Consider the following 11,452-nt stretch of genomic DNA (forward strand, 5'->3'; position numbering starts at 1 on the left):
TATGCTTCATTGTCCTTTATAAGCATCTTTATGGTACTTGATGAGTTGGCTTTGATGGGAAGAGGTATGGTGAAGCTACTCAACCTAGTGCTTTAGTACACAAATATTCAATGGGCTTGAAGCCATCAGGTGGAAGTGAAAGGGATGTTACAAAAAAGTAAGGCACATTGGAAATTGAACAAAGAAAAGTTATGTAGCTCCGGGTGTTGCTTGTATGTGGAGTCACATTATGGGGCAATTCACATATATGAAATTGTGTGCGCTTCCTTCCAAACAAGTGGAATTGTACAAGCTTTTGATCACGGCACCATCTCCACATGCTTTCGCTGTTCTATGAAGACGTTCACAAAAGCTTTTAAAGGATAAGGCTATAGTGTAAGCGTTGTATCTAGCTCATGACTATACTTGCCACATCCAACCATATTGCCAAAAGGAAGACTGAAGGTGTTCACACATTCTCCAACAATTTGTTGGCAAGGATGGACTATGTTGCAAATTCACAGTTGTAATGTTAGTTGACGCCCCCCCCCAAAACACACATGCCCCTATGTGCACACACAATATGTGTGCGTGATGGTTCAAATCCAAAGCTCATATGAACATGTGTGTGTGTGTGTGTGTGTGTGTGTGGTCCAAATACGCGCACGCCACACATTGTGTGTGTGTGTGTATGATGGTTCAAATGCAAAGCTCATATGAGCATGTGCACTCATGAAGGTGGTGTCTTAGATTTGCATGTAGACCACCTCATAAACATAAAGGTGTGGTGCGTGTGTGTTAGAGAGAGAGAGAGAGAAAGAGAGAGAGAGAGAATACAAAGCATGCATGAACGTGTTCACGCATGGACACACACCTCTCTTGAGCTTTGCCCCCCCTCTCCCCCCCTCTCTCTCTCTCTCTCTCTCTCTCACTCACACACACACACACACACACACACACACACACCATACACACGGGTACACAAAAGACATTCTGTTGGGCGAGTGGAGCGTATAAGCCACACCTTTAGATTTGTGGTGGAGGACGTTTTACACACGTGAAGGGGTGGGTCCTCGATGTAAAAGAGCCTTATCTAATATGCTAATTTCTGTGCATTTTTAAATACTGCCCAACCTTTTCCGCTTTCTCCACATCAGCAGACCCTTTTTCCCCTCTTTTTAATCCCCAAAATTTGCAGGCTTTCTCACTGTGCGGGAAATGGTCTGCCATCATCACTATCATCAAAGAGGTGATTCTACCATCAACTGTACACACAAGAAACGTTCAAATCACCATAACTACGAAGGAAGCATTGAAACTCTTGCTTTTAGCTGATGGGTTGACCTAATCTAATCTAACTTAAAGGGGGTTTTGCTTGTTGCAGGCTTTGGCTGTACCCATTGTTGTAGTTATACAGAGAAATGTCCTTAGGTAAGGTTGATAATGGAGATGGTGGAGCTAGAGTTTGGGCTAACACAGACCCTGCCATCAAGCTTTTTGGGAGGGACATCCCTGTGGCATCGACCAGTATATATGAGCCATTTGAAGAAATCTCCATTGTTCTGAATGTGCAACCTTGTTCCCAACAGGTCAGGAGATATCCTCTTTTTGTGAGGTACAGCATGAGAAATCATGCTTCATTTCTGAAAATGTCTATAAAAATGTAATCAAGGCATAATTCGGTCTTAGAGATTCTGTTTTTTGTAAAGATACTGCTTGGCAATTCTTTACTATGGATTTTTGACCTTTTAGTTTTCTAAATAATCTGTGAAGGATTCTAATGTGATATAGCCCCTGTTTTTGTGAAGGACTTTGATGGCATAGTATGTGCTGTGCGGTGGGGGGTGTGTGTGTAGTAGTAGTAGTAGAGAGAGAGAGAGAGAAGGGCTGTTATGGCAAAGTTACATGGTGCAGTTCTATTCATGATGTCGTTTGGCATTATGGGATTTGTAAAATATTCAACTGGATTTAAGGATTTGTAATCAAGTAGCAGACTGCTCCAATCATCGTAAGAAATTTTAAAAGTTTCACAATCTTGGAGTGGTCCCTCCTTAAGATGTAGTTCCTTTCTTGGTGTTAGTAGGTTCAATGCAATTTACTAGCTAGGAACAACTTCATTTTCTCTACATTTGCTGCCATTTGCAGGACGTCCAGTCGGAGGCACCACTCTCCGAAGAAGGGAGCGAGCATATGGAGCTAGTCTCAAATGAGTTGGGAAGCTCTTCGGGTAGCAACGGCAGGTGTGAAGAAGTGGGCCTTATCCCTAGCCAGAAGGTTGTTGGTGGCCTTCAAAGCCTAGTCAGGGCTCCACTGTGCACAGAAACCAGTATGGCCAAAAGAGAGGATGCCCAAGGTCATGCAGCACATGAAAAGATGCCCAAAAGGCCAGATAAGCCTCTTCCTTGTCCCCGTTGTGAAAGCCTTGACACCAAGTTCTGCTATTTCAACAACTACAATGTGAACCAGCCTCGCCATTTCTGCAGGAAATGCCAACGGTACTGGACTGCCGGAGGCACGCTTCGTAATGTCCCAGTCGGTGCTGGTCGCAGAAAGAATAAGCACTCTGCTTCACATCAAAAGCATATAGTAGTGTCTGATACAATCAGAGTCCGAAGTGATTCAGGAGACATGGCCCATCAGAAATGCTCTGGTGCCATTTCTACTCCAGTTGGAACCCCAAGCAACCAGTTGAAGATGGGGCATTCTCAACACCCGAGGCTCCATGTGCTTCCCCTAGCTGTTCCAGCCTTGGATAGTCCATCAACAAGAAGTATCATGCCCAGTTTTGGTCAAGAGAGCCCTCTTTGTAGAAGTATGGCTGCAACCACTCTAAGCATGCAAAGATGTGCAGCTGTGCAGAATCACAAAAGGTTTGATGGGCAGACCATTTCTCCAACTGATTGCAAAGTGGGGGTGGAAGGCAAGCTTTCATTGGAGTATGAACCTCGTGTTGAGAGCAGCATAAGCAATTCAACTCACAAAAGCCACAACGCACCAACAGTTAAGGTGCTGTCTGCAGACAAACCCGCCAGTGGGTCTCCCGTCACCACTCAGCTGGTTGCAGCTGGTATGGTATGTCAACAAGATGAGCACAAAGTGGATGCAGGCAGTGATGGTCATGCCATACAGGTAAAAGATGGTGGTTTCTCTAACTTTGGTGGACCTTGGCAGTTCGGCAGTAATATGGCTTGGAACAATCCTGCCAACATTGGAGCATCCAGCACCTTTGACAGAGGAGCAGTCTTACCCCCACCAAATCTATTGGCATGTAACAGGGCTCCAGGGGGTTTATGGACAAGTCTTCCTTGGCCTCTAATGAACCCAGCAATGTGGGGGCCTCCCCCATTAGAATGGGCTGGCTCATGGACTGTGCCATGGGGTCCAGCAGCAGCAGCTGTGATGCAAAATTCTGGGTTAGCGAGTACCGTGCGGAAGCATCAGCTGGAGAGCTCACGTTCTGAAGGATGTCTGTGGGTCCCAAAGACACTCAGAATAGATGATCCAGTGGATGCAGCTCGGAGTTCCATATGGACAACATTGGGGTTGCGAGATGGACCAGCATCATCACCTGTAGGTGCTTTCCAAATCAAGTCAGAAACTAAGGATACATGTGAATCAACAACCCCAAAATGGCACACAAATCCGGCAGCATTCTCTAGATCTGCAGCGTTTAATGAAAATGGTTAGGCATATTTGTTTATGGGATCTGGAAGGTAAGGTAGCAGAGGGTGTCGAGCTTCCATGTAGGGAGTGGTTAATTTGTGTCATAATAGGTTTGGATTGGGCATATAAATAGTTGCTTGCCTAGTAATTCTGCAGGCTTTGTACATTTACAAAAAGCTCAATTTTGAGCGTTCAACATATTGTAAGGTGTTGTCTATTACAATTTTGGGGCATTTCTTCCTAATCAGTTTGCAAGGTGGTGAGTTTGAACATACAAGCATCCTAATCAGTCATTTGCATCATTTTCAAACAATTTTGTAAGGTCAGGGTGGCTTCACAACATCCTAATCAGTTTGCAAGGTGGTGAGTTTGAACATACAAGCATCCTAATCAGTCATTTGCATCATTTTCAAACAATTTTGTAAGGTCAGGGTGGCTTCACAACATCTGCATGCCCACACTCCATGGCAGAAAAGCAAGTTTACTGCTGCGACTTGGGGTAGGGTGGGGGCTTTGGAGGCCACCCGATGGCTTGGTCATCCTTGTGAAGCAAGCTGACTTGTGCATTAGTAGATCTTGCATGTTTTTTTGGTCCAGAGTATGATTTGAGCAAGGAAAAAAGAGGGAGGGGTAAGGTGGGTTCCCCACGGCCAAGGTAATTTAACCATGAAAGCATTTGTTGCAACTTTGCCATCCATGCTGCAACTTTGGCAGAAAGATAACTTGGCCTTCGAAGCATTTACTGCAACTTTGCCATCCATGCTGCAACTCTGCCAGAAAGGGCACAGTTGAGATTCGAGAACTCCTTGGCTAAGTTGCCTGCCACGTTAAATTTCTTTGCATGGGAATGCCAAATGGGATGGGGCATTTAATTGCCTGTGGGAACCCCACGTAAGGTGTTTATGAGAGGTGACAGTTAAAATTTGTGGAACTTTGGTAAACAATAAAATTAGCAATAGCTTTGTGAGTGGTGACCATTTTCATGCCATTTTCTACTGTTGTAGCTCACTTGATGACATTTAAGAGAACTTTGTAATGAGGGGTGATGGTGATCACATAAGGCCTTTTCCCCAATGCTAAATTAATTAAGTTGTAATGATGATTGCACTACCTAAGAGCCCTGCCCCTAGTTCCGGGGAGGGGGAGGGGGCTGTAAGGCTTGCTGTCCTCCCATACAAAAAAAAAAAAAAAAAAAAAAAACACCCAAGTATCACTAGTGCTGCTAGCACTTCCATTTTTGAAGGTACAAGACTGTAATGCTAGCAAAACTTTAGCATCTCTGTCAATATTTTGACAGTTTTACATCTTGTAGAGTGCATGTCTTGGATTGGTTGGTTGCATTGAGCATGAGCAAGGAGGTTATTTCCGTTCCGTCTAGTCTTGCTAACCTTGTTCTAAGCTTTTGTAGAAGAGTGTCCATGGTTGCCAAGAGATGCCTCCGAATCAGTGCCAGCTCTGGGAGCGGCTCGTAGTCTTGGTTCTCGTCTTCACTATCTAACAACTTGTTATAATATTTACACGTGTTGACAGAAACGACATAGATAGTTGTATGAGACTCCTTGGCGAGGATGCCTCGATCCATGGGATAAGTCTTCCCTCTCTCTTGGTTTATCTTTAAGGATTGGTTGTTGCCATCGCATATATTAATGTGATTGGTTTCCCAATCATGAATTAGTCTTGCTTCTCGCATGTAAGGCCTTCTGAAGATCATAGTGTATGACCCAACTTAGTTCGAAGGTCTTTGATCTCCACATCTTGTAGGACACCTAAAGATTTGGGTGTGTTCTAGTTGTCTAGCTTGACCATGAGGCTTGTGCCTATAAGTGCTACCTAATGCCTTTTAGAAATCCTTGGTGATTATGCTGATACGAGCACTTTCAAAATTGTGACCCAAGGTTAGTAGTAGATTATGCAGTACATATGAGTATTGTGACATGAATAACCAAGGTGGATATTTATACGCGAATTTTAAAGAAATTCAGGTCCAATGCAAGTCAGCAGCCTTTCCGTGATTATGATGGGCTTGCGATAGAAGGAAGAGAGAAAAATGATGACTCGGATGTTAGCCTAGACAAATCTTTTGGGATGCAATTGATGCACGTAAACACAATCACTAAGGAGAGAACAAGTGCTGTGACACACGTGTTAAGATTAGTTTTTTTCCCTTTTCTTTCCCTTTTTCTTAAAAAAAAAAAAGATAATCACGGTGTGATTTTTTTTTATTTTTTATTTTTTTTGGCGTATTTGACTAAATTTTTGTTGTTCTTACACCTTCATGACTCCCTTTTATCATATTGATTGATAAATCTAAAGCATTTTTTGGGTGCAAATAACTTGAGATACTCACAGCATGAAGATTTCCATTGGTTTTGATCTTTCAATTTTACTGCTTTTGAGGTGCCTTAGTGGTTCATTTGATAATTGTGAAGGGCTAGAGATGATTCATGCTACTATCCGAGCATCTTTTTTAGGCATGAAAGACTCGATATCCTAACACCGTGAAGATTTCTATTGGTTTTTTACGCTAATTGAGCTCTTTGAATTTCTTGCTTTTTAGTTGATTTTATGGTTTGCTTGATCAGGACAAGCATGATTCATGCTACTTGTAGAATAACTTTTTTGGACATGAAAAACTTGAGATACTCATAGCTTGACTATTTGAAAAAGTCATGCATGAACACCCCAACTTGTTTTGTTCATGCTTTTTTTCAAGGTCCTTTGATTCTTTTGCTTCCCTTCTTGTTGTGTTTTTTTGGGCTTCCTAGTACATCTCTTCCTTGGGACTCAAGGGATATTGTTGGCAAAGGTGTGCTCTAACTCCCTTTTTGAGTGTTGCATCTCCTCCTCCATCCATTGAATGAAGTTGGAAGTTGGGTCCATGATGGAGTCTTGTTCGGATATTTCCTCCACTTTGTTCTTTCCTTTGTTAGCACTAGTGGTGTCACTTGACAACTTTGTGAAAGACCAGTTGAATGGTTTTAGAGGCCCCAATATACACATGGTGTCCATCCCAATCAAATATTTATCTTTCAATCTCCAAGGTGATGTATACATGATTTCCATTCTAATCAACTCTTTCACATCCAATCCACATATTGATTAGGATAAGTGGGAAAAAAGGGTGTTGTGCACTCCCCCCTAACCTACTAAACAAATGAAAAAGTGAAAATAAAAATTTTAAGAGAAAACTTTCATGTAAAATCTTCCTCACAAGTATCCTAAATCCTAATATGGGGCTATTATATGCCATGCTTTTGATTTAGGATTAAGAACGAGAATGAGATTAAGGATAAGTTTATTTATTGGTCTGTAATTCTTTAAGAGATTGTGAAGTGTCCTTGGGTAGGGGGATGTAAAAATGTATGGATTGAAAGGATATTTTTTTAAAAGAATGAGATTGAAATTAAGGGTCTGTAATTCTTAAAGAGATTGTGAAGGTGTCTATCACGTAGGCTGTAACGCCTGTGAGACCGACGACGACAGACCGGATGGGTCCTTGGCCATCCGGGGTTCAGTGGGAGAGGACGCCCATGCGGAGTCATGGGCGGCCAGGCTAGTGTGGACGGCAGGCCACACACTATATAGCATGGGGGATGAGGGGCAATCCTCATTCTTCCTCTATGGCTGGGTGGTGAGCCAGAGGCCGTCCCCTCCTGTGGTAATGCCCGTAGTGGTATTACGATAATCTAACACTGGTACCAGAGCGTGAGTTTCGATTGGCCGTGCGTGACCGGGGGACCGGAGCCCACTCAATGGTTTTCAACCATTCAAAATTTTATCCTTATCTCCACAATGGAGTGTGTGGAGGAAGGCGGCCAGAATTGAAAAGGAAGAATTCTCTCTCTCTCTCTCTCTCTCTCTCTCTCTCTCTCTCTCTCTCTCTCTCTCTCTCTGCGTCGCACACACCAAATCGCTCCGTTGCAGGTAAGCAACTTCGTTTTTCTTTTGGCGTTGAAGCTTGTCTGCAGAAAACGTTTTCATTTTGGTGTAGAGGAGAGGTCGCCTGGTGTAGAGCAAGTAGCATTGCGTCTGTCCACTGTGTGAGGGGGGGCGAAGACCAGCCCCATGACCTCTTAACGAGGCGAACACAGGTGGCTAGCCAGGCCATGCAGCGGCGACTGCCTAATGCTGCCCCGGCGGCCAGTCAACCACACGGCCAGACGGCCAGCCACGAAAAGAATGTTGAATTGCTGTCGTTGATTCTGTGTGGGGGGTGCGAAGACCAGCCCCAGGACGTGTAAGACGTCTTTGCTATCCACTTGTGAAGGGGGGCGAAGACCACCTGGGCGGGCGAAGTTAAGCCCAAGCCGCCAGGCGCACACCGTCGAAGGCCAACCCTGCAAGCAGCCAGCCCTAACGGGCGGCCGGCCTGCTCGGCCCACAGGCGGCGGGCCAGCCACGGCCCACAGGCGGTGGCCAGCCCATAGGCGGCGACCAACCCACAGGCGGCCACCAAAGCCAATAGGCGGCGGCCAACCAAAGCCAACAGCCGACGGCCAGCCACAAGTGGTAATTTTTTAATATTTTTAATTTATAATTTTATTTCATTTTTAAAAATCAAACGAACACTTCTCTCCCGGTAGCGGAGGGATAATCCCAGCAGTGGATGGATAATCCAGGATGTTTCAGGCACAGCTTCCCGAGGAAATTAATTTTTTTATGAATTGCAGGCACTTTTCTCTCGGATCGAAGCATCCCGGAGTAGCGACGCTTGTAGAGACTCGCAGCGCAACACAAATCGACAGTCGACGACGACAGTCGTAGGCGACCGTAAGGGGGGTGACTATTCTCTCTCCATCACTGCTCATTTATTAGCGTTTTTTTTGTAATTTCCAAGTTCTCGCATTGTTTTTTGTGCAAGAATTAAAGATGTCTGCTGGGCGTAGTGTGTCCCCACCGCCTTCTACTTCTCTAGGGTTTTCAGGTCTCTTGTCCTTGGTCGCGGGTTTGACCCCACCGAATTGTCAGGCCGTATACGCCCGACCGTTGTCCGATCCGGAGTGCGATCGTCGATCACGCATGATCCGCCAACGCCCTCCTCATCTGTTGACCCCGCCTTAGGACCCAGCAAGCCCGTAGCGGGCCGCAATAGAAGCAGATGACCCCTTTCTGGCCGATGAGCCAGATGACATGAACACTGACGTCGTCGAGGGGACCGAGGAGGACCTCTTGGGATATGACGACGATGATTATGACCTATTGGACCCTGCTGACGTCCTGACAGAGACGGAGCTCTCTAGTGGACTTTTTAAATATCTTAATGCCAAACTAAACAATATGGGTAAAGTCCAGGCTGACTTAGTCACAATGCTACAGAGCATCTCCACACGGTTAGATGCACTGACAGCCGCCTCGGCTAGTACTCCGACTCCTTGTGGTAGCCGAGCTCCTGCGGCACGGGTGAGCATAGCCTCACCAGTGGTTGCAGGAGTACAGGCCGATGCGCCTGTGGGGCCGTCCGTAGAGACAGCTTTGTCGTTATTGAAAGACTTAAAGCCGCCTAGTTTTGGTGGCGAGGAGAAGGAGAGAAACAAGGACTCGGTCAATATGTTTCTAGCGAAGTGGTCAGATTTGCACGCGCTGCGACAGCAGCCTAGCCGGATACAACCCGTAGAGGCTAGCCTCTCATTAACCGGCAAAGCGTACAAGTGGTGGATGAGTTTGACAACTCGTCCTGCCACTTGGACGGAGTTTGAAACGATGTTTCGAAAAGAGTTTTTGCCTGTTAATGAGGCGGAGAGAAGCTGGGAGTTATGGGACAAGTGCTCGATGGAGAACAAATCCCTGACTCAATACATCTCAGACTATAGGGAGATAGTACTCAAGCTAAAGGGGATCGATGCATTCCAGACATTGCGAGGCTTTAAAAGAGGCCTCAAAGATGATTACCTTGAGTATGTAGAGCCCTTACAGCCTAAAGACTTAGCAGAGGCAATTAAGTATGCGCAGATATTCGATGACATCAAGCGCCGTAGTGCGCGTTGTGGTTCTAGCAGGGCCGAGGGTAGTGAAAAGAGGAGGTCAGGTCTTAAAAGAAAAGGGTTCCGCAGTGATAAACAAGGGGATAGGACGGACCAGGAAGGACAGGGTGGTCATTGGTCTAAAAAACCGCGACCATCCAAGAAGAAAAGAGACATCGAAATCCAAAAGAAAGAGCAATATATTAAAGCGCGAAAGGAAAATTGTTGCTTTAATTGCAATGATGTAGGGCACACGAAGGCTGAGTGTCCAAAGCCTAAAGCCAGCACGAGTGGCAACGAGCCCAAAAAAGATGGTAAATCCTCTAGGCAGTTGCATACAGTGCAGAGACTCCCTCTCAGTTCCGCAGAGTTCAGAGAGGTGACAGTGTGTCATTGTGATGAGCATCACGCTTGTTCAGTGACACCAGCGATGTGGCAGCCTACTGTAGGTCCGCATGACATGGTGCGCATGTATGGCACCATAGGTGGCCGTAGAGTCACAGTTTTTATTGATGATGGAGCTAGCCACAACTTCTTGAACTACTTGTTAGTCAAGAAGTTGGGGTTGACTGAGACCCGGAGTGATCATGAGTATACTGTTGGCCTAGCCAACGGATATGACAAAACGGTATGGAATACCGTAGTATTGGGGGTCCCATTAGCTATGCAGGACTACGAGGCTCCGCTTGACTTTCAGGTCATGCACTTAGCCAGAGCAGACGTATATCTAGGCAGGGAGTGGCTGTATGGCTTGGGCCCTAGTCTAGCTCAGAATTACCTACATAATACGCTATGTTTTGAGCATGGAGGTAGAGTCATTACCCTACAGGGCGACCGTACTGTCCCCGCCACAACACTTATTTCCTCCATGGAGCTGTGCACAGCAGTCCGCAGAGACCAGATAGCAGAGGTATATGCTTGTTACCCTCTTTTAAATTCTGTTTCCGTAGATGAAACTGTAAATGATGTTTGCGTAGACAAACAAGGAAAACAAAATAGCCTTGGACGAGACCCACTGTTTGAAAACCCTGTTTGGCATGCATGTGATTCAAACAAGAAAAAATCCAAGGTGAAAGAGACACTAAAGAAAAAGTACGTAGATACTTTAATGAATTTATTAGAGGAATTTCAGGATGTTTTTCCTGATGATTTGCCAGATGGCTTACCACCATCTAGAGAAGTAGACCATGGCATCGAAGTTATGCCAGGATCAAAACCTATAAGCAAACCTGTTTATAGATTAAGCCACTCCGAGGCACAGGAGGTGGAAAAACAATTGACGGAATATTTGGCTTCATTCGGCCTAGTTCAAGTCCGTGGGCATCGCCTATTCTTCTGGTAAAGAAGAAAGACGGATCTATGCGGATGTGCATAGACTATAGGGCTCTTAATCAGATAACGATTAAGAACAAGTATCCGATGCCACGCATGGATGAGTTGTTTGATCAACTCTATGGATTGAGATACTTGACAAAAATAGACCTGAGATCAGGATATCATCAGGTTAGAATTAAACAAGAAGATGTTGCGAAGACAGCATTTAGGACCCGTTTCGGGCATTTTGAGTTTTTGGTTATGCCATTTGGGCTAACCAATGCTCCAGTGACGTTTATGACGCTGATGGACAGCATTTTACGTCCATATCTGGGAAAATTCGTAGTAGTTTTCCTAGATGATATTCTTGTGTATAGTAAGACACGAAAAGAACACATTCGTAGTAGTTTTCCTAGATGATATTCTTGTGTATAGTAAGACACAGAAAGAACACATAGAGCATTTGCGTCTAGTGTTCGAGTTGTTGCGAAAGCACAAACTATTTGCAAAGAAGAGCAAATGTGAATTTTTTGAAA

The 11,452-nt window shown here is 45.0% G+C and overlaps 1 protein-coding gene across 1 annotated transcript; it reads left to right on the forward strand.

Moving 5' to 3' along the window:
* Nucleotides 1-711: 711 nt before the first annotated feature.
* Nucleotides 712-3,886, forward strand: LOC147634878 (cyclic dof factor 3-like). Its single transcript, XM_086804091.1, has 3 exons — nt 712-1,228; nt 1,364-1,568; nt 2,125-3,886. The coding sequence occupies exons 2-3, from the start codon at nt 1,401-1,403 to the stop codon at nt 3,664-3,666; spliced, it is 1,710 nt and encodes a 569-aa protein (XP_086660217.1). The 5' UTR covers nt 712-1,228; nt 1,364-1,400; the 3' UTR covers nt 3,667-3,886.
* The last annotated feature ends 7,566 nt before the right edge of the window (nt 3,887-11,452 follow it).

This window comes from Cibotium barometz, chromosome 10 (assembly GCF_041138505.1).
Source record: "Cibotium barometz isolate CiBa-2024 chromosome 10, ASM4113850v1, whole genome shotgun sequence".
Taxonomy (NCBI): Eukaryota; Viridiplantae; Streptophyta; class Polypodiopsida; order Cyatheales; family Cibotiaceae; genus Cibotium; species Cibotium barometz.